The following is a 24,898-nucleotide window of genomic DNA, read 5'->3' on the forward strand; positions in this document are numbered from 1 at the left end:
TAACAGCTCCATCAAAGAAACCAATAAAGGAATATGAAATACAGGCTGTTTTGTGAGATTTTCTAGATATTTTCAGATAATTTCTACGTATATCATTGTTTTCATGACATCTTCTCATTGAAGGACAACTGAATAATTCAGTCAGCACTAATCTGGATTTATGCATTGCTTCGGACATATACTTTTGCAGTCACTGAAAGAAATGTTTTAGTGAATAAACTGACAGCTAAGTCTGGTTTCAATGCTGTACTTCTTAGAAAAAAAAACACCATAAGTTCATTATTCTTTATCTGGTTCTTTCCACTGGGACTGTCATAGGTATATTCTATGCTAAAATGAGATTTAAATTGTCCGTGATTTTTGTTTCAGTAAGGTATTATCTAAAATACTGTAAATTATGCATATGCTGAGTGCTTTAAGAATAGATCTATATACTTGTTTTGTATGTTTAAGCATTTAGTTGTGTATTTTTGTAAAGTAGAGCATAATCTCACATTTGTTTGCAGTTTTATTGATCAGATGTTTAAGATTATTTGGAATAATCTATTAAAATTATATTATGGCTGGGCACTGGTTGCTCACACTGTATTACTAAGTATTTAGGAGGCTGAGATCTGAGAATTGTAGTTTAAAGCCAGCCTGGGCAGGACTCAGCTCCAATCAATCACCAAAAAGCTGGAAGTGGCACTGTAGTGCATGTAAGCCTTGAGCAAAGAAGCCCCAAGTTCAAGCACCTAGGTCTAGAGCAATTATTTTATTAGAAAAGAATAATCTTTTAAACTTTTATGACACCTTTCATATTTCTGTACTGGCAATAATTAGATCAATATTCATCAGGACCAGAACTCTGCTTATGAAGTCCCTGTGATACTGATAACCTTATTTACGTGGTCATCTGAATAGAAAATACATGACAACCATATTCTTCCTTATAAGTCTTATAAATTTAAACATGTAGATAGATAAAATAGACTTCCTTCAAAATTCATTCCAACTGTCATATTTTTCTAAAGACTTCTTATCATATTCAAACCACTTGCTTATTTTTTAGCTATTTGTTTTCAATTAGAAGCCTATAGTCTCTTTTTTCCTTCTCTCTCTATCTCTCTCTTTCTCTCTCCCTCCTCTCTCTCTCTCTCTCTCTCTCTCTCTTTTTCCTCTCTGCATTTTAAATTCAGTTACTCTTAAGATTTTGGTAAAAATGGGAGAAAAATGAGGGAAAGTATAACAATATTCAACAAGAAACAAACCCATTACTTTACATCTCTAACTGTAACCCCTCTGTACATCACCTTGACAGTAAAATTAAATCAAAGAAAGATAATGAGTAGAAATTTGTAAAAATTCTCGTTTATTTTACTTTCCTCCATATATGCATTCAGCGAACAATAACAACAACAGGGACATTCAACTCAAAATTCCTCCATTCATTTCTGTGCCTAGGCTTATTTCTTAAACGGTGTGTTTGCAAGGCTGTCAGACAGCACAGCCCCTGAGAGTCAATGACTGACAAACACAAGTTAAATGCTTGTTGGAGGGGGCAGAGGCAGAAGACTCCCTTCTCCAGCTCTCTTTTCCTTGGGCAGCACATAGCTGCTCTGCACTGAATATTTGCTTCATGTTAGCAAGTTCCAGCCCGCAGAATTCCCTCCTATCTTCTTCAGTAGCTTGCCAAACTACAGCCTGACCAAAGTAATCTAATATGGCTTAAGTGCCACTGGTTGACATTTTGCATTTCTTTATTGCTTTCCATTTTTATCTCCATAGAAAAATTGGTGATAACTAATATCCAGTTGATCTTTTCATTCTGGTAATAAAATGATAATACAAAGATCTTATTATCTACCCCAGACATCCATCAAAGTACATTTTCTAATAACATACTGTGCAGAGTGTTTCTTATCTGTCTTCAAGTCCAAAGTGAGGTTAAGTGCTTGCCTGTAAATTCTGTTTTGTCTCCAGTACTTGGGTACTGAACTGCAAAAAGTATCTGAACTTCAACCTCTGACATTTTTCTCCCATTCCTGTCATCTATAATTGTGTTGTTTCTGAATCTAAGATGAACCACTTTCTCTGAGAAGACTATAAGAGTTTTTGTTCATGTAAGCATATAAAATGGAAGAGAATAGGAAGAAGGCTACATTGGAAATGGCAATAGAAGAGGAAACTTGGAAAAACAAATGAAGAGCAAATGGGCAGGAGAAGAGGCAAATATACAAGCATAATTTAAGTCAAATAATATGGACACACAAGACATGAATTGATGAATCCTTATTTTAATATATATATATATATATATATAAAGAGAGAGAGAAAAAAAAGTGGCCCCAGTTTTGCATCATCTCACAAGAAATAGAAAAGCCTTTTAGCAATTTTAATAGTTTAAAAGACTTAGGAGGTCAAGATTTTTCAAGTCATTAAATGCTATGGACTATGCAAGAAGGTACCAATCACACAGCTTTTCATGCAAAAAAATTCATAATTCAAAAAGCATCTGGTTTGGCTTTTTTGACAATGGTTTATTAGATTTAGCTTTGTGTTAGTAATTATTCTTAGGATAATTTTTTGTCCACAGGTCCATAATTTTGAAAAATGAGTTCAAATATATTTGTCTATTTACATTAGAGTATTATTTTATAGTACTTTTCCATAGATCTTGATTAAAGTACTTTTAATTGTTTTGAAAGAAAGCATCATGATTAAAAGTTGGTGTCTCCTTGAGCAATTCAATATAAGATTGTTGAATCACGATAAACCGTTATTCTCAAGATGGGGAAGTTGGGAGAGAAAAGGTAATTTAGCTGTCTTTTTATTCTAAGATGACAGTAAAAATCAGAGGTATTATATCCTTCAGTTTACCTTTTATCCCATGACTTTTCAAAAACTACCCTAAACCCATATTTCAGTAATGATAAACTCAAAAAATGTATCAGTAAATGGAGACTGGTTTGGGATTGTATGCAAACACATTCCTTTCTGCAATCTGAAAGATAAAATATTCATTTCTACACTCACATGGCCACTGTTCACAGAAATTTCTCTTTAAAAAGAAATAAAAGAAAGAAAAATATAACCTATGTATACATGAAGGCAAGGTTTAGACTCTTAAATGAGAAGAGGCTCTATTCTTTTATTCAAAGATGCTTGATATATTTTTTTCTCTTTGAGAGAAATATGGTGGCAACAAAAAAATCTGGTTTCGTAAGTTCTTGGAAATTCAAATCTGTCCTTTCTCAGAGGAGCCTTTGTACAACCGTGATCCCTGGTCTAGCCACAGAGAATTCTATATCTGCATTGCCCTTGTGACCCAGGATTGAGGAGAAATAAAACAATCTGACATCTCTTAATGGTCCTGTAGGATTGAATACAGCAAGTCAGGTCTTTACTCTTCTCCCATTCTTCAAAATCAAAAATCAGAAAATATGATACCATGCACATTTTCTCTTTTATATGGAGCTTGATGCTGTAAATTAGATGGGGAGGGAAAAGATGATGAGTACAGGAACGGCAGAGCAATTTGAAGTAACTGCAGAGAACTGTCTCACATTGAATAATTTAGAGTTTAATATTAGTTCTCAAGGTGAGGTAATCATTTGGGTTGTAACTCCTATTTCCTGTGGCAGTTTTCTTAAAATATATCAATTGGAATATTTCATATTAATCCCAAATGCAGTTGATACCATAGGTATGGCAACAGCTTTTAGAGGCAATCATGTTATGCAGCTGTGACTTAATAAACGTACATGAATCTTCACAGTTTCAGACACAAGCCTGTAGTTCACAGAGGATTCATATGATAAATCACTTTTTCATTAAACTAAAACTTAACCTGAAATCCAGACATTTCTAATTTATTTTTTATTGGGTAGCAAATGCAATGCAGGTAGGAAATCTCTGCTTATTTAATTCTTGTGAGTTGGACTCACATTATTTGATATGTAAATTTCTAACTTTCCTTACCCTTGAGTCTTCTTCCTAAACCTGGGGTTTTCTAAAACATCTGCCCATTACTCTTCACACAAAAATAAAGGCCAAAGGAAGTGGAGTCATTACCTGGTCACTGAACATTCCTTCCAGTGACTGCCCTCAAGCATTTTCAGCCCTGTCCAAAGCGGACACTCAAAGTTCATAATTACTCAATTAATTTACCTATTTGAATGTCACTCATACTGTATAGAGGGGGAAATTTAAACTAGCCAGCCACACAAAAAAATAACCTTTGCCTTCAAAATTATCCTTTGGGATGTCTGGTGTGGGTAGCAACTATCATAAACACCAGATTCTCCTGTTACCAAAAGAGGACTTAGAAATAAGAAGATAATTTTAGTACAAATAGATAGATAGACTGATAGATAGATACTTAAAAGTCATTGATGAAGCTATAAAGAATCCTAACTTATTACTTCTAAGTTGAGTTTATATAATCATATTTTGTTAGTTTAGAAAGCTATTCTTCATTATATGCCTATCAAAAATAAAAAGAAGACATAAGGTTCAGGTCTAGAAAGGGGGCATTTTCTACACAAGTATTTTCTAGAATTCAGAATGGATCAAGAAAGCATATTTGGATTATGCCAAACCTGGTTTTTGGAGACAGAATTTTCATATCTCTGTGTCCTAGAACTGAAAGTAAACAGCAACATGGTATGAGACATATAAAAAGTTTTCTTCAAAGAATGTGTAGAAGCAATGGGTTTGGAGAGCAGATTATGTATACTTGAAAAAGTTTATTTGTGTCATATCATTGAAAGATTATTTGCAGGAAATATTCTTTTTGAGATAATTTTTATTAATACTTGGCATGCTGGCTAGAGTTCAAAATTAAAAGTTTAATTTTTATAATTCAGCTATTTTCTCATTACTCTAACTAAATAGATTCATCTTTATGCTACTTTAAAAATATGAACAAAAATGTGAACTGTACAAATACAAATATGAACACTTACAAGTATGTCTTTTATCAGATAAAAACTGTTTTGCTTTTACAATTTTTATGACTTTGTACCCCAGAATAAAACATATTGTCATTTGGAAAAACAGCCAAACATCTGGGAAACAAACTTTGTCAATTCACACTTGGTTTTTCTCTTAAAATTGAGAAGAATATTTTATTATGTCTGAGGTATTAGAACCATGCTAGCATAATTCTATTAAATCATTAATGATTTTGTGGTCATTCAGGGGGCTTTTCATTATGTGGTCAGCAAAACCTGGAAAAGAAAAATCTAAACATTGATAGAAAGAAATAATTATTTTTTTCTTCATATAATGTTGCACCTCAAAATAAAATCACAGTCCCCATACCCTGTCAGATCTCTGGCCCAAACAAAACTCAGTCCATACATCTTTGCTGACTCATCATTTGACATGCAAATCACAGAATCGAAGGATTTTGGTTATTTTTTTCAGAAATATGATTAGGATGTAAAAATCCATCATATAAGTATTGTTAATAATTAAGGATAAAGCTTTCTGACCAATAATGTTCTAAGAACATGGTACAGAAAGGCACTTTACCATGTTAAAATTTAGATAAATTTAGAAGGAATTATGAATAACTCTCAACAAGAGAGAAATTTAACATTTGGTTTTTATATTCAAGTAAAAAAATTAAAACAGAAGGAAATGAGACCGACAGTATATTCCTGCATTTGGCTATAAAGGGAACTGCTCAAGTCCAAGACCTGGCAAAATGAAATTGTAGTTGTACCTGTGTATAGGTATATAGGACTGTAAACAGGTGTTTGTGCCTTCTGTTAAAAAATACGTGCTGGCTCTTTTCCCACATGGAAATAGGAATCATGGTGGGAAACAATTCTGCTGTACATATTGCAAGATGAATTTTTACAACCCAGATGATGGACTGGCAGACTTCAAAAATGAGATTCTGAGTTTTATAAACATATTTCTCTTGCTTTTTCTCTTTGCTTCTCTTGGCTAGCTTACATCATAATGGAGGAATAACATTTTAAAAATTTTGAATAGGCACTTACTGGAATTACAGTTAATCCTGATACAATCTAGATGGGGAAGAATAGATGAAAAATGAAAATTTATCCTTCAAGGTAATAGCTGCAGACATCCAATAAAATCACAGTTCCACCCTTCCGGGGACAGACACATGCAAATATGGCCACTCCATAAGCATTATTTTTTTAAAGATGTCTAGAACCCAGATTATTGTTATAAAACTGCACCATTGGAAACAATCATTGAATGTTAAAAAAAATGGCCAATTCAAACAAAGCTACATGGTGACAAATCTAAGTGAAATGAAGAGTAGTTAACTGTCAAAGATGCTTGACTTAGACTGGCCGCAACTTTTTCCCCATCTGTGAAAGAACATATCATGGTTTTCAGTGAAATTAAAAAGTGCTCCGTCACAATGGGGTACAAGTGCAAACTCAGCTAGGCTCAGACATCTTGGACCTCCAAAATCTAACATCCCACAAAGGCCAACAGAATCATTCAGAATTCCAGTGGACCACTGGAGAGCTAGAAGAAATTATTCTCATTGTGACCTAATGGTTTTGTATGTTTGGGTTCTTGTTCCTTAATTTAATTACCTCGGTGCAAAAAGGTTACAGCCAGCTGTTGGATGTATTACATGGAGGAGGAAAACAAAAGCAACTATGTACATGCTTTAGAAACCACAGTGGCTAAGGGGCAGCTCTTCTTCGGAGTACATTGTATCCCTCTCTTAGAAGCTTCCAATGCTATCTCCATGAGTGTTAGTGTTAACATTACCATTAATTTTGTCTTTTGTGTATTTCCTTGACATGAGAGCAGATACTAGAAGAACAGAATGTCTGGTGTGGACTTCACAGAATGTGATCTGAATGATTATTTGTAAAGAACAACATGGGATGTCCTGTGTTCATTTGTGATATATCCTTGTTGGTTTCATTTTAGTATTTTTAATGCCTTTGGGGAACATGAAAAATATAAACCTAGATTCTGTATCCATATAGCTGAGTTTGTCATGTGTCGTCAACCGCATCAGAAAAGTGGTTGCAAACAGCCAAGGACCAGCACCTACACAGCTCTTTCTACAGAATGCTTTGCTATGGAAAAAACGCCCCTGAGGGTTCTTTGCTAGCAGCTTCCTGCAGCAATGAGACAATTTGACTGGCTTTGTAGTAACCTAATGTGGTCACTAGAGGGAACTCTAACAGAACAGGAAATGGTGTGCACTAAATAGGAATTTTAAAATAAACTATTATTTAACTTATTTTACTAGTGTCAGTTGCATGCAATTAAAGAAGAATAATGTTTGCATTAATTTTGAATTTTCTGAGTTATCATTCTGCCCAGCACAATTTGAAAATGTAAGTGGGGTTCCCAAAATGCTCTCCTGTACTAGTGGTTTTGGTTTACTTTAAAATAAAACTGTCTTCATAGTTTGAATTTTAGTTTTCTGCATATCTTTGTTGTTTTCTATGTGTATGCAATACGTTCACAAAATACAGTAAAACCTCATTCATTTTTACTCCATTGGAGTTAACTATATTGAAACTTATTGGGCAGAATATTGAATCTTCACTTTCTCAGAAATCACCTAATTATTTTTTTAAAATCAGGAATGAACAAGATTTAAATGCCAAGTGCAGGTAGGAAAAAACTGATTGCAAACATATTATTACAAATTGACAGCACAATTTGTATGTAACCATCTCTGAATCCAGCCATGAAAAGCTCCCTACGATGTCCTTTCCTTCATTTTCCATATATTGATTTGTGTTTCTGAATGCCACTTTAAAAAATTAGAAAGCTGCTTCTCACTGAAACTCTATAACAAACGTTTTTGTTAAATATTTTTGTTAATCCAGCCTGCCTTTCCCCCATGGTAGGTCCAGGTGGGTGAGGTTTTACTGTAGTGACTTCCTTAGTGTTGCATAGGAGCAGGGCAGCATTATCTTTCTGTAGAAGAGCTTGTGTCCTTCGTGTTCTCATAGCTGTTTGCTGAGGGCCGCAGACTTTGGGCATTGAAGGGTTGTGGATTGCTATCTGATAGCAAACTATCACCACACAGTACTTTGAAACAGAAAGGATGGAAGACCACAAAGGGAACTGTTCAAAGGAGAAGCCCAAAGAAACGGCTGATCTAAATAGCAAAGTACATTTTCTAAGTCAAAGTAGACATAAATGATGTCATCTCTAATCAATCTGAAGCATAGGTGATATTTGTATTCCTTTATATTCAATTCATCTTTACAGTTCTTTATATTTATATCTCCAATTCACCTAAATGATAAATAGACATGGCTTCTTCCCCTTTTAAGAACCGTCAGTGGTAGGAATCACAGAACAGGAAATTATATTAAATGTAACAAAAGGCAAAATAAAAAGATGATCCCCCCCTAAAAAAACAAACCCACAAATTAAATAATGGAACTAAGGTCATTGAGGGTTTTAATTTTCCATGGCAAACGGGCTACTTGATAAATGTTTGCAGGCACAACTGGAAGGTGGGAAGTGTTAGTTCAGGGGTGGAAGACGAGTTGTTACCTAGGTTGACAGTGAGTTTCACACGCCCTGCATCCAGTTCCAGGCGCAGGGTATCTGCTGAGTCCCGGGAAGTGGTGGCCATCAGGATACCATAGGCACGCTGGGACCGAAACCTTAGGGACACATCCTCCGCCTCCGTGTGCATGACCACCGGAAGCTGGATTTTCATGAACATGCTCCCGTCATAGCTCAAAACCGTGGCCTCTGTGAGTAGGAAGGAAAAGAGTTGAGTTCTTGCTCAGATTACTGCATTTAGAGAGCAATCGACTGAAGGCTTCTAGAGAGCACCCAAGGTGACAAAATCAACTTAGCAGCCTCAGAAACCTGAAATTTAAACATGACATTCATTTGCATATATTACATGGAAAAGGGGGATCCATTGTGGTATTTCCATACATGTATAATGTACTTTGATCATATCCACTCACTCTGTTGTTGTTGTTGTTTTTTATCTTGCCCAGGCTGCTCTCACTATTTTAATTTCCTTGCAAGTTATTTTAAATGGACTTCATGATGACTTTTTTATAGGTGCAAAAAATGTACTTGGACCATCTTCTCTCTCACTCTGGCTTTACTCATTCTCAGCTTCTTCTTTCCCCCAATAATCTCCTTTTTGAGTTCAAGTCCTTCTTATTTAGTTATTTTTCAGAAATAATACTTTATTTCTTTTACTGGAATGAGAAGTCATCATCAAAAGGACTTTTGTTTTTGTGTGTGTGTGAAGTTTATGATATAGCCCAGATGCAGCAAGGACAGCATTCTTTTATTTTTCTTAGTTTATTTTTATTAATTCTTATTATTATCATAACTATTAATATTTTTTGTGTGCCAGTAGTGGGACTTGAATGCAAGGCCTCTCATTCTCAGTTGGCTTTTTGTGCTCAGGGCTGGCTCTCTTTCACTGGAAACACATTTCTACTTTCAGCTTTCTTAAAAAAGTGTAGTTCTTTATTTATTTAATTGTATTTGACTCAATTCATACAATTTGCTTATAACTTTGATCTATCTTTGAGACTATTTCCCCTGACAATCCTGTAGAAATTTTTAGTTTTTTTTAAGGATAGTATGATCTTTCATTGAAATGAAATATCATTAGTTTCTTTCTTGATTCCACATTGGTAAACATTCAGATTTTCTCCAGTAATATTTTTTTAATATTTTTTAAAATTTTTTTAAATTTAATTTTATTTGTGAACATACTGTACAGAGGGGTTACAATTACATGGGCAGGATAATGCATACATTTCTTACTCCAATAATATTTTTTGAAGGTTAGAAAATCTTCAATTTTCAGGCTGATCATTTCTTTTCTTCCTTTCTTTACTTTCAGCCATTTTGTAGTTAACTGTAGGATCCTCCTCCTTTCTTTTCCTAATTGGAGATAAGAGTCTCGTGGACTTTTCTGCCCAGGCTGGCTTCAAATCATGGTCTTTAATTCTCTGCCTCCTGAATAACTAGGATTACAGGTATGAGCCACAAGTGCTCTGTTGATACATTTTCTTTTATTGTAGCCACAGCTCGCACATTAATATTCCATTTGATATGAAGGGCTCTAAGTGTTTTGTATGTTCCTCTCCTCTCAGTAAATGGAAGCCTGGCTGGAAACACCAAAAAACTATTAACACAAGTTCTGGAGAGTGAATCCAACTGCTTGGCTGATCAACATTGCCTTATCTCTGGCCTTTCAAATTAAAAAGACAAGGTACTATTGGAAGGGCTCTAGGATCTGGCCTGCTTGAAAAAAACCTGGTGCTAAAAGATTCTACCTACCACTAACTTTTTTCCTTCATATTTATACTCTAAAAAAGAAAAAAATACAGAGAGAAATATGACTTACAGAAATTAGACCAATCCTACCAAAGGTGATGTCTAAAATGAGAAAAGTTGATAGTGCAGTTAGCTAGTAATAAAATACCCTTCTGTGCCACTATGCAAAAGGGTAATTTTCTTTCTTTCTTTTTTTAAAGATCACTTTAAGGTACACTTACTGGTAAAGAATAGACTTAAAACTTTACCTCTAAACACAACCCTGGTGTCCGAAATGTATTAAATGATCACAAAAGCATCAATAACTACATATCTTCATTATACTGAGCCTGGGTAGGGAAGGGAGGGACTAAGTGGCTTGTGTGGCATGTTGTCTCACTAAGGTTGATAGTATTCATAGGGAAGCTGTGGACACTGTATGAACACATAAAGAATTGAACAGTAAAACTTGATGACAAATTGCTTTGAGAACTAGTCAGCTCCCTGAGTGTTAAACACCATATGGTAGAAGAATGCTGCAAAAGCAAGTTATGAGTTATTTTGCTTTCTTATTGGTTCTGATTATTCAAATGCCATTTAATAAAAGAAAAAAAAACTACCTGGAATTAAAATAAATCAGGAAATTCTCATTATCTTGGCTGTTTACATAGCATAGCAATTAACTTCACTGATGCAACCGTGCTCCTTATTAAGACTATATTCTGGAGTTGTGGTTTTGCCAGTTTATCTGTTAGAAAGCCAGGAGGTCATGAGCTGCTCCTAAGAGATTTTAGTCACAATTTGTTATCATTACAGGGTTGAATGTCCATCCAGAGCCTGAGCACTACTATGTTCCCGCCGGTCTCCTTCCTTTGCGCTCTCTCTCTCTCTCTCTCTCTCTCTCTCGCTCTCTCTCTCGCTCTCTCTCTCTCTCCATTTCTGACCTTAAGAGAATTCCATGCTCATTTCCTCTAGTGTTATGTGCCTGGACTTCTCTACCCATTGTCTATTTAACATATCAGCTGTACAACAATAATATCAGAATTCACTGTTTCTCAAGACAAACGAACTCAAAACAGACTCCTTCTCAAGTGCTCCCCTTCTCAGTGGGTACAATCCCACAGGTCAGAGACAATGATTTCTCTTATTCTCTGCCTTATTCGAATATGGCTCAAATTCTAATCTTCACCTGAAGGAACAAAATATCACAGATTCTGCTTTCATTTGTGTTTTTTGATTATTTGTTTAAATGTATAAGGATCTGTATCAACTGGCCTCAGCCAGTTTTTCTGGATGCAGTGTATTTAGCCTGCTCATGCCAGGCCAGCTTCATCTATCATTGAAGTAGTTGGTTAGGTTCTGGAAAGGTGTCACTCAAATCTTTACATGGCTGGCTTTTTCAGTAATCAGGTTTCTGGCCAAATGTTACTCTAGAAAGGCCTACATCCTCATTCAGTTAATTTATGTTTATTTACCATTTCACTTTTTGAAAGTATTACTTATAATTTGTTTTAATGATATTATTTGTATCTTCCTGCAGGATGCAAAAACTTTGAGAAGCATCCTTATCCTAATCCTTGGTCTATCTGCAGAGAATGCACAAAAGTGAACAAAAGTCTCTGGAAAATCTAACTTTCTTGAGCCAACTGCTGCATTTGATACTGAGTATACATGAAAAAAAATGTATTTGATTTTGGAAACAAAGCTTACATAAATTCTCATCAGAAAAAATAAATATTTAGTCAATATGTTATTAGTGGAATCAAAACCTGGCAATATATAACAAAGGACAAATTTTTCATGCATATTTTATTTTAGTTTTCTTTGTTGGTTTTGGGGCTTGAACTCAGGACTTGTTCCTAAACCACTTTATGTTCAAAGGCTAGTGCTCTACCACTTGGGTCACAGAGCCACTTCCAGTTTCTTGGTGGCTAACTGGAGATAAGAATCTCACAAACTTTCCTGCCTGGGCTGGCTTCCAGCTACAATCCTAAAATCTCAGCCTCCTGAGTAGCTAGGATTATAGGCATGAGCCACCTCTCCCAGCTTCTTCATGTTTATTTGAAAGGCCATACTGGGCAGTAAAAGGCAAACTAGGGAATATCTCTATGAAAATATAGACTGCATGAGTAGGTATTAACTGCTGAGAAAATAAAATAGAGTCTACCTAAAAATATCATATCAGATTATTCCAGTTAGGTAAGTTTTTCCAATGAGAACAATGTTGAAATGACTTATATCCCATGAAAAGCAGCTTAATTTGAAAACTGAGCAAGAGTATGTCTTTTTAGGAACAAAGATAGCTAGCAATCAGTCATAAATATCACATGAAATGCAATTCTGCATTGAGAAAGAATCGATATCCTTGGCCTTTACCATTCTCCAACAAGCTGCAGGAGTGAAATCACATGGTAAAGTAATAAAATTTGAGTGCTCCTGATTGCCATTTTAAACAATTCTCAATGTGAAAATAACTTGTTGATAAATGACAACTAAAAGCCTAAATGATTCCTCATAATTAGAGTTTATGTTTAATTAGACAAGTAATGGAAAATGCGCAAGGTTGTAGCCTCGAGTTGCTAAATAAATGTTAGACAACATTCTGACATTTGAAGGTTGTGCAGCTCCTCAGCATCCGTTAGCATCAGTGAAATTATTTTATCATTTAGAACACACAAAGATTCCTCTAGGAGGCTAATTCCAGCAAGGTACTTCCCTGTGGGGAAGAAACACAGTTTCAACTTTGCCTTCTATATCTCCTTCTCCCTTGTCATTAAGTTTGATAAATTTGCTTTTCTGTATTATTCCTGGTTGCAGTCTAAAGTGTACACCTGTGCTCAGTTTTGCCAAAAGGCAGTCGCATATTGTGATCAACGATGAAAATCAGACAGGGAGCCAAATTATATTGCTCTGACATCTGTCCCTCCATCTGCTAGAATTTTAACAAACAAGTATAAAGTAGACCTCTGATTATACCAAAGCTCTTTCCGTATACATTCCTGAGAGTCATTTCTATGTCATCAAGTGCATAAACATTCTGTTGTATCAAAAAGAAAGCAGGAGGGACTACAGTTAACTTATTTCTATTAAAATAATTTCTGTCTTATTCTTTCTTATAGGACCAATATATTTGGACCAAAATATTATTTTTGCCAAAGTGAGCCAGTGTTTTCTCTTCTTGTCAATCCCTTGTTTTCTTAGCACAGGATAAAAAATTCCTAACATTGCAACATCATCCTCTACCTGCAGCACACTTGAGCAGAGTTGAATAATTATGCCATAAATTATCTATCATTGCTCAATAATAATAAAAAGATAATTTATAAGTAAGTCCTGCTTTCAGTTTTTTAAAAGAGTTGTTGATTGACTCTTTAGAAACCAACAGCTTTATCTGATGAGAATGGAAAAGAAACAGACAAAGCATCTTCTTTTGAGTCAGAAACTCAGAGGATCAGGCATGATCTTGTGTTTGCTGAACTAGAGCAAAGCTGGGAACTGGACGCATGCCATGTTTGGAGTTCTGAGTGTGTCAGACATCACACATCTCCCTTGTCCTCAGGAGGCACTGAAACACATGTAAGAACATTAATTCTGAAAAGCAAAGACTTCTCATAATACATGGATGTGGTCTTGGTACAAAAATTACACAAAAATGTCCATATTAGACTATAGAGACAAAGAAATCTGTGGAAATTTCCAGCCATCCATGAGAGAAAGATGCATGCTAATTCCCAGTAATGCAGTTTGCTATTAAATTTTCATTTGCAAATCTGCATGGGCTTGTCACCTCCCCTTCTAATTATTGCCATATATAAAAATACTCCTTTCCTTCATTTTGGCAGAGAAGGCTCTAAATTTTCTATTTTTATTTTTGAACATATGTAGTAACAGAACATTGCCACAAGGTGGTACACCATGCATATGTTTTACACGCTTTCCCAGCTCCACTTAACCAGGCAGCATCAAGATAACTGGCAGCATTCAGAGTATGTGAAATTAAAATTAAATTTTAAATCACTCAGGCCTGCTAATCTTGTAGTATGCCTAACTGTATTAAACTATGTGAGCTTGGTCACTTTCCTCCCTCTCTTGGCAGTTTTCCAAAACCAAACTAAACAAATACATTAGTAAGGAAAAAATGCAAAGTAGAAACTCGGGAAGAACATACTTATACAATCCATACTCTATAGGAACAGTGAAGAAGATTGAATGACAATTCAGTACTATCAGAAAGAGAATGGTCCTGTCTCAATGATAAAATACCAATCCATCTCTTAGCCTGACTAGCTACCTAATAGAGAACAGAGATAGCACTTCTGTAGGCAATTTAAGCTATTTTTATATTCTTAGTATCTTTATTAGCTACTATTTTTATTGTTGATAATTCAATGCATTTTCTATTGAGATAAATACCCAAAAATACATTTCAATTTTTTGAGTCTACAAAATGACTACCTTTTCCCTGTGACATTTTAGGCTAAGTATATTGAACTATTTCAGGAACGAAGACAAACTAATAACTAAATGTTCGTGGCTTTATGAAAAGATGCCAGGTATCATTTAGGCTAAATATCTAAGAGAGCAATGTGACCTGTACCATGAGAGGACAATGGAACAGCTTGTCAATATTTTTTCATATTGATTTTCAGCTCCATTATAGAAAATAAGTGACAATGGGCGTAGTGGCTGTGGCATTTATCTGCAACACTGGGTCGATGGAAGGACACACTTGGAACTATTTGTTCTGTTATTTCTTCTGTTAGCCTGGCCTACAGACCAGTTGGAAGTCTTATGTCCTCCTTTAACCCTTATTCCTCTGCTTTTAAGAGAAAGGAAAAATATAAAGCTTTGTTGACAATTTAGACAAGGAGAGAGAGGGACCTCTTCGGACTTTTAACAGACTCAGCAAAGCCTTTAAAGAAAATAGGTAAAGGAATGCTTTGGGATCCTTTAAGGTCTTAAACAAAAACGTGAGTGCTTCTGAAATCAGGATACAGTTATGAAAGTGTTGGTGTAACTTAGATGATTTCACTTGGTTTACATCTCAGAGACAACTATTCTCCTCCTCCTTTCTCCTCCTCTTCCTTGTGCCAGTCTTAGGGATTGAATTTAGGGCCTGGGCACTGTTCCTGAGCTTTTGTACTCAAAGCTAGTGCTGTGAGGACTCAGGTGCTACCACCTGAGCCCCAGCTCTACTTCTGGGTGTTTTTTTTTGTTGTTTGCTTTTTGTTTTGTTTTGTTGATGGTTAATTATAGATAAAGAATCGTACAGACTTTCCTGCCTGTACTATATTGGCTTTGAACTGTGATCCTCAGATCTAAGCTTCCGGAGAAGCTAGGTTTATAGAAGTGGGCAACTGGCAGCCCAGTGAAATGAGCAGGCTGGCTCGTCTCACCCAGTAGTGTCACAAGTTTGCAATTTACATCTTCATTTGTCTCACAGACAATTTCACAGCAGAGATATTAACATTGGAGTTGTCATATATGTCTCATTCATGTCTGTCTCATTACTGTCTAGTGTCCTGAAGTCAAAAACCAGGCAAAAGAGACAAAGGTCATTGTCCATTGTGCATCTTAGGACCATGAGCTGTAGGTTTCAGAAGACCACATCTCCATCCCTACATACTCAGAGATGAGTCTTCCCAGAATAAGGTCCTTTGAAACTACTAAAATCTCATTCATAATCTGTACAAAGTCTGGGGGTTCAGCCTCCAGACTTTATTTCCCTAGAGCTTATGTTGTTTTAACGGTCAGTTCAGGTTCAACCTCAACATTGATTATGCCCTTCTAGGGAATGTGGCTTCTAGATTGTTTGAATTCCTACCTCTTTCACAAGATCTGCCAAGAAAGCCAGTTCCGGAGCAATCACAGACATATCTGTTCCACCCATCCCTGCACATGCCATTATTCTTGCAAGGATTGCTAAGGCACGGTTTTGCTGTCTCCCGTGAACAGGAAGGTTTCACTCCAGCAGTACTTTGAACTTCAGCCATTTGCCGGATATCTTTGCTCTGGCCATCAATGAAGAGATCCCGGATACAGCCTACATAGCCATAGTTGAGCAAGGCAGTCCACACCTCGGTGGGGAAGACCAGGCCAGCCTTATTTTCTGGCAAGCCCCCCAGGTACAGCTCATCGTCCAGATCCAGAATCTCACTCTCTCCAGGAGCCGTGTAGGGTGTCCGCAGTGTGTTGACAGAAATGGTACCTGTTTAATGACAAGAGAACATGGGAAATGTAAAGAAACATAACATGGTCTACTTGTTACTTTTTCTCTCTTATCTGCTGAAGGGTAAAATCTTTGCGCAAAGATATTATTATATTATATATTATTATATTATTATTTCTACTATCCCCAATGTTTGGAGCTATCGAGTCACTAAAATGGTCCAATTTAACACTGATAGAAACCCAAACAGATAGGGTTAAATACTAGTTGGGTTGCCTCTAAAGAGCTCTGGCTTAATTACATATAGACATAAATTAAAGAAGTTGGTAGTCTCTGGAATAAAGTCTGATTCTTTGGTTTAGTGTTTACTTTGAAAGCAAGTATGTAGCTACAAGGGAAGATTGTTTGTCCCCAGTTGAAATTGACTTGAGTAGTTTCCCTGGCACAATAGTTTGATAGAGGTGGAAGTCCAGCTTCCTCATTCCTAGCTGATCCAGCTACTGACTGTGGTTAGAGTTGCCTTATCTATAACCCAGGGCTAATTATTTGACCTGTACAGCAGGCTGCTCTGCATGTTCAACAAAATACAATTTAAGTTAATTTTATTTGGATCATTATAAGTATTGCATAATGTTTACTATAACATTTCAATGAAAGAATTATGTAAAATCACTTGATTGTTTCTATTCAAACCAAATTACCTATCTAAATTACTAAGGCTTTCTTTTCTATACTTCCAGTGTTGGGGAGAATAAAAGCTATTGGTTTATTAGAGTAGACGGACATAGAACCTATGTATGAAATGAATGGGTAGTCATCTGCATGGGGGGATATTTGAGAGTTACAGAAACTTATGAAATCCATTAAAATATGAAAGACTGACAGCACATTCCTGATTTAAAAAAACTTTCATTCATGCCGTTAGACTGAAAACTTTCATATACGTTGTTAGATTGCAAAAAACATTCCAATATTCTATCTGGAGAGAAAGGTTGGGGGACAAGGTTGGGTGTAAACATAAGGCCTCAGGTACTTAGGAGTAGACAGGAGTTGGTTATTCAGGACTTAGGGAGTAGACTTCTGTAGGTGGAGTAGGTGGAGGTGGGGGTACAGAGCAATAGGTAGAAGTAGAAAGATACTAAGTTATATCTTAAGATACTTAAGGCCTGCCCCCCCCACCCCCAAAGGCAAGTATGTAACTAAAGATAAGCTGCTGGGCTTAAATTCTGCCCCAGAACATTCCAAATCACAGTAGAAGGGCTCTCCGTGAGCTTTGCTACATAATATAATCTGTCTTTTTGAGGGAGAAGGGCATGAAAGCCACTGACAGAGACTGCCAGGGCAGCCAAGTCATTAAGAGGATATTTGTCTCTCTAGACTTTCAACAGAAAGAAATGGAAAAGACTCCCAGGGGAGAGACACTCAAAGGAATTGCTATTTTGGTCAATGAAGGAGGGGAGTATAGTAGGGAATTCTGAAGGAAGCAGTAAAAACAGAAAAGGACAAAATATTCATTTCTACTATTCACATTTGTTCAGGTGTCTAGAAGAAATCTCTCATTTAGAAACATATAGGTTTCATAAAATCCTAGTTAGAACAATATAAGGAATGCAATTTGGGCAAATGAAATGCATACAATTGAGAGAGAAAGATGACTCTTCCATCTTTTTGTAATAGAATGGTCATTATATGCACTTCTAAAGAATTATTCCATTCACATCATTGTCCAAAATATCCAAGAAGTGAATTAATGGGTGGTCCCTATCTGCTATAGCAGCTAGTGTTACATTATAACTGGATGATAAAGAATGTATCTTAAGGACAAAAGGAGAAAGATTATTTAACAAACAAATGCCTACAAAGTGAGGTGCACATTTCTCTGTATGCTTTGCCAACACACACACACACACACACACACACACACACACACACAGTTATGTCTCTAATTTCTTGTTTGTCAAAAGAGGGAAAACAAAAAGTAAAGAATGGAAACAACTGCATGTATACTTTGAAGATTTAGACAGCCAAATTGTTTGAACTAACTATTCATTCTGATTCTGTTAAGTTAAACTCAAATAGGAATCTGGATTTTAAAGTCTAAGCATGTGCACATACTTCGGATAATGAATTTGAGTCAAGAATCTCATTCATGATTATACTATGGATGTAAGTCAAAAAACATATTCATCTAAGGAAAAGAATCCTCATAGAATGTGCATTGGCTAAAAACAATTTATCACATAGATAAGGGCCTAGTGAAATTTAAATATTTAAGGTTCTCAAGTGCTAATTTCATTACAGTTGAGCTTTAGGTAGTAGTACAATGAGCATATTAAATGAAAATTTAAACTTTGTTTATTGATAATTAAAGACAATGTAGTAGTAGGACTCAAATGATTTTTCTTTCTTGCTATTGTTTCTAACATATTTATAAGATGATTTTTTTGTTGCTTTGTATGTCCTTTCCCCCATGGTATAACCCCCGTTTTCACTGTATTTGATGTTGGTATAATTTGTGGAGGGGAAGGGAAAAAACAAATTGTTTAAATAGGGAAAAAGGGGAACCAATGCAAAAATGAGATGTACAAGACATTATGTTGACAAATGAACCTTACAACTTTGGCAGGGGGAGAAGGGGTGGAGTGTAGTCCTGGAGATGGGAGGGCAGAGATGGTAGGGGAAAAACAAGAGATGGGAAGGAATGGGAAGAGGAAACATAGGAGGAGGCAACAATGCTTGATAAGAAATGTATTCATTACCTTGCTCATGTAATTGTAACCCCTTGGTATGGTATTTTCACAATTAAAAAATAAAAATAAAAAGATGTATATATCAATGGATCCTGCCCCCACCTCCAGCCCCCACCCAGTGGCCAAAATGAATAAACATTGTAGGAGAAAACCAAAGCTTGAAAATATCATTGGTTTATCTCTTTTTCTCTTTTCCTAGAAAACACAACTATTGATATGTTCTCTTTAAAATAGCTGAATTCTTTCATGTATTCTTACCCATTTCACTATAATTAAGTTTTAATTTTCTAGTAACTTAATCATTTATACAACTATTGGCCTATTTCAGCTATTTAAATTTGTGAATGGTTGTAATATAAGGGGATTTATTGAAGTCAATGCTTTGTGCTTCAAATGTTAATCTTCCAATGTATCCTGCCAAGTTATTTTTATTTTACCTTAAAAAACTTTTTTTTTCCTCAATCCTGGAGTTGGCATTTAGGGCCAATTGCTTGTGAGGCAGGCATTCCACGACTTGAGCCAAAACCTAAGCTTTTTCTTTTGTTATTTTAAAAATAGGGTCTCACATTTTTGCTTAAAAAAACCTGAACTATGGTCTTCCTATTTATACGTTCTATCTAGCTAGAATGAAAAGTACATATAACTGGGTGTAGCTTTTTGGATGAGATCGGGTCACTAACTTTAAACTAGGCTGGTGTTGCATGATCCTCTGAATCTCTATCTCTGATATAGCTAGGATTACAAGTGTAACACACCAAGCCCAGCTTTATTATACTCTTTAAAGGATTATCATTGTAGCTAAAAAAGGACACAAATAAATATTTTATAATTTCAGTGTCTTAGAAATCATATCATATCACCTTAATAATTGAACACATTTTGCATACACCAAAGACACAGCAGTAGTTAAGTAGACAAGATAATATTCATATAGAATATTTAAAAAAGCTTAAATAATAAATTCACCTTTCATGTAAAGTTGTACATAAATAGGAGAAAACCTGATGAAAGAGCATTTAGTTAGAAAAGTAGAAATCAGTTTTACAACTTGCTAGGGCATTAATTACTTTCTAGCTTTTTTATTTTTCTGTTAAATTTTTCTTGGTTATTACACAAATATAAGACTAGTTTACATGATAAGAAAATAAAACATGGTGAGAAGAAACTTAAAGGAGAAACATAAAGGAATTTTGCTTACAGTGTTAAAGTCTACCAAAGCTTAAATCACCAGGATTTGAGGAGTAGGAAATCATGTGCTGTGATGGGAAATACATTTCATGGTGAGAAGAACTTTAGCTAACTAGCCAGTAAGTTTAGCCTAATAATAGGTTATTTGTACTAACTGTGGCTTCAATGCAAAACAAAGGAATCAACAAGATGATTACTAAATCTCAATTCTAAAAAAAAGAAACCATTGCTATTTATAATTTTTAAGTTAAATGCCAGTTTTATATAGTCATAATTTGGCTACAATTCTCACAACAAAGAAATTGGTTTCTACAATTAGAAAGTTGTCAATCCCCTTTCTATCAATAAATCCAAATAGGAAAATTGCATATAAAGCCAGGGACACCTATAATTCTAGCTACCCAGGAGATGGAGATCTGAAGGTCATGGTTCAAAACCAGCTGAGGCAGAAAAGTCTGCAGACTATTATCTGAAGATAACAGCCAAAACAATTTGAAAGTGGAGCTTTGACTCAGCTAAGCCTTGGGCACAAAAGCTCAGGGACAGTGCCAGGCTCTGAGTTCAAACCCCACAACTGGTGAAAAATTAAAAAAAAACCATAAAAGCCTGTTTTATTTTCTAATTTTATTTGTCTTCACAAACAAATAAAAATAATGTTATATACTAGGTTTCTAAACCATTTGACAGCATACAAAAATATCATCTTACTTCTTCTATCCTACTTATTTGGTTCAAAGAATTAAATCAATGCATAAAAATAAATCTTATAATAGAAATCTTCAAGTTTGTCATCTATTGGCCACAGAAAGGGGACAGGTAGCTCATAAATTGGAGATAAGATTGTAAATCAAAATACTGGTTAATTAAACTGTCATTAACTTTAAAAATTAAAATTCCAATTAACACAGACTTCAGTTCTCAGAATCTAAAGAATTTGACTAATGTACACAAATAAATCCTATTAATTTAAAATCATGTTTTAAAAAGTAAGAGTTAAATGTTTATCAGAAGATAAGTAATTAAGCAAATATGACCTAGGGGAAAATATATTTTGAATACAGTGATGCCTAGAAATACAAACAGGATTTTTTTTCAGGAATTACAGAGAAGATAGATATCGATAGAGGATTCAATCAACACATAGGTAAACAGATAGTCTAATTTTTTGTCCACTACAATAAGATTTACAATGGGAGCAAAATCTTAAGTATGTTTGAGGATAACACATCTGAATAAGTTCCTGAGGGATATAAATAGTCACATTAGCCTTTCAGGGAGGATATCCTGTCATCTTCCCGGTAGAGAGAAAGAAGCAGTCAAGTATCTGCAGCAGTAGCTGGCTTTTGCCAAGGGATGCCTCAGAAACTTTCTTTTCTTTACAAATGTTAATTCACTTGAGTCTCTCAAGCCTATGGACCTTGATGCCTCTGCTGTGAATCTTACCTTCCAAAGTCATAGCTCTCAGGAAACAAATGTTACTTAGATATACTTGGATTTAAAAAAGGTTTATTTAACACCAAATTAAACAAGTATCCTGAATTTTTACTACAAAAATTTTTACTACAAAAATATAAACCTACAACTCAAAATAAATATACCAAAATAAATTTCCTGAGTGAAGAAAATCAATGACTTTTCTCATTTAACACAACAGGAATAAAGAAATATAGACACTGATTTAATAAAATTTAATGTAAAAATGTAATGAAGCCAGGCGCCGGTGGCTCACATCTGTAATCCTTGCTACTAAGAATTGTGGTTCAAAGCAACCCAGGCAGGAAAGTCCTTGAGACTCCTATTGCCAATAAACCACAAGAAAATGGGAAGTGGCACTGTTGCTCAAGTGGCAGAGCGCTAGCCTTGAGCTGAAGAGTTTAGAGACAGTACCCAGCCCAAGAGTTCAAGTCCCACAACCGACAAAAAAATTGTAATGAAACTTTGACCTCTATCTATGATCATTGGTCAAATAATAGATTATTGACAAGGTATTTCAGTATACTATGGCATAGACCCACAAAAATGTATTTATAAATTGGACTTAAAATGATTTCAATGCATGCAACTGTCTAGTGGGCAGAGTCATGGGAAGAACCTTTGCAGTCATAGGGCAAGTAAAAACCTGAGCAGAAGGAATGGTCGTGTAGTTCTTCAAGTAGAAATGTCTAAGTGTGGCGATTCACCAGCAATACACACAAAAATCAGGGCTGGTAATAGATAGCTAGAAAATGCTGTTCATATCCAGGAGTGATTACTACAAACCTCTAATTATGTGCTCTGGAGAGAGCCTGCTGCCTTCCCCACTATAATTTTTAGTTCTTAAACTGGAACTCTATGACTTCAATTCAAATCTCAATGGCTTCTTAGATGTTAAATGCAGGCTTTCCCATGAATAACCGCTGACACAATCTGACATACTCTGCTGGCCACAAGCAGGACTTGACAAGAATAATGAGTTTTCTCTCAGATTTCAATGTGTAATCATAGTTTGCAAAAGGAAGAAAAAATATGACTGGCATGTTACTATAAAAGCACTTGAAAGGATAACCTTGACTGAACCAAAGAGCTTAACACAAATTTAAACTATATTCCTGTGCCAAGAAAAGAGTCATTAACCTCATCTTAATTGTCGCACAATTTGTCCTTTCACAAAATACTTGGGAAGATCTTTAGGGTTGGGATTGGTAACATCAGAGTGGGAAACTAGCAATGTGGTATTGTGGAAGACCTTCCAAACTGACAGAGGATGGACCTCTCCCATTCTGGGCATGAACGTAACAACTGGGGGTTTTGCTCTTTGTACCTAAGCTATAAGCATGGGAGATCTAATTCTTGTAAGCACTGAAGTTATCCACTCTGTTCCACAAACTCATGCTTGTCCTTTGGTTCATTTTAGCCAATTTAGAGCAGGATGTGAAATTGTCAATTATGTTGGCTCAGCCCCACTTGATCTTCCCTGTTATTATTCCTCAATGGAGCATGTTGTAAAAGAAAGCTAACTTGCAAGTGGAAATAGCTATAACCAAGCAATATTATACAAGAATAGGAATTAAAGAGCCTCTCTTTTCCCCAGAGTTCACGAGAATTAATATATTTAGTTTATAATTAATGGGACAATGAACATTTTCTCCTAATAAAGGATTTCATGGAAAAATTCTAATTGTTTTCTCTATGTATTTGTGTATATATGTATGATAATGTGTATGTGTGAATATATGCATATATACAAACACATATCCACATAGAGATCTATATACATAGATACAAAACCTTCCTATAATTCATATAGCAAAAAGACAGGAATGGAATATCTAAAAACATCAAATATTTTTATTACATAAAGAGGTATCATTTTATTATTTTTTCCTATTTTTTATTTATTATCAATTTGATAATCATATGTATTATTTTCATATCATTAGACAACACATCATAAATGTAACTGCTCTTAAGCTTGGTAATTTTGCTTTTATGAATCTCTAAAAGATGTCCAAGTAATTTTTAAAAATTTTAAACTGTTAGAAAATTAGGATGTGAAATATTCTCTTCTTAAAAATAATTATCTAAATTCTATTCTAGAGCTATCCCAAATTCAATGATAACATTTCAAACTACTAGTTCAAAGCAATAGATTACTCTATAGACAATTCTCTCTCTCTCATTCTCTCTCTCTCTTTCCCTCTCTCCTTTCTGGTGGCACTACTAGGGCTTGAACTCAGGGCTTGGGTGCTATCTCTTAATTTTTTTACTTAAGGCCCTTGAGCCACAACTTTACTTCCAGTGTATTTAATTAATTAATGTATTTATGATTAATTGGAGATAGGCATTTCACTAATTTTCCTGCCTAGCCTGTCTTTGAACTGTAATCCTCAAATCTCAGCCTCCTGACTCCTGAGTAGCTAGGAATACAGGCATGAACCAGCAGTGCCTGTGTACTCACTTCTAAATTCTTGCCTTTGTGAGTTTCTAAGTAGTAAATTAACAACCAGCTTTGTCAGAGAGGCTGAATGAGTGTTGGAGGGAGATACTATCATCCCTCCTACATTCCCATCAGTGTCTTCTCAGCTTCAATCAGAAACACAAAGAAAAATTCAACTCCTTTATGAAAAGCAGTTGTAGGACATCAGATTTCCAGACAACAGGCATCAGAAATAGCATTTGCAGAAATATCTTGGGTTTACAGAGAAGACTTCTGACGTACCTTCTATGTGTCATTATCAGTCCCCACACTTCCCTTGTATTTTCTTACATGAAAAGATACCTCTTGAAAGGCAAATCCAACTTTCTTGATCAGTACCAAGGGCAGATGCATGAGTAAAAGGTTCATGAGGAAATGGAAAGCAGCCACACTGCAGAGACCAGCAGTTCTTAGTGGCAAGGAGCAGAAGCAGAAGCAGCGGGAGTGGAAGGGAGTGCTCAGCCCTGGTCTTCAGCATGGCCTTCTGAGACAGGAGAGTAATCATAGATAATTGGATTTGCTGTCTGGCCTATAGTTCCAGCAATGTGGTGAATCAGAATCAAGCGGAGAATTCTGTAAGAA

At 35.4% G+C, this 24,898-nt stretch overlaps 1 protein-coding gene across 4 annotated transcripts in view; it reads right to left on the reverse strand.

The window, feature by feature from the left end:
- Positions 1–24,898, reverse strand: part of Nrxn1 (neurexin 1) — a 1,024,002-nt gene that overhangs the window by 557,778 nt on the left and 441,326 nt on the right. For all 4 annotated transcript variants that reach the window (XM_013018013.1, XM_013018015.1, XM_013018014.1 and 1 more), the window contains 3 exons: positions 16,079–16,462; positions 8,509–8,712; positions 5,994–6,020 (listed from right to left, as the gene is read on the reverse strand). In XM_013018013.1, the coding sequence (XP_012873467.1) occupies positions 5,994–6,020; positions 8,509–8,712; positions 16,079–16,462 (615 nt within the window). The remainder of the gene's footprint in view (positions 1–5,993; positions 6,021–8,508; positions 8,713–16,078; positions 16,463–24,898) is intronic.

Source organism: Dipodomys ordii, unplaced genomic scaffold (assembly GCF_000151885.1).
Source record: "Dipodomys ordii isolate 6190 unplaced genomic scaffold, Dord_2.0 Scaffold37, whole genome shotgun sequence".
In the NCBI taxonomy this organism is placed as follows: Eukaryota; Metazoa; Chordata; class Mammalia; order Rodentia; family Heteromyidae; genus Dipodomys; species Dipodomys ordii.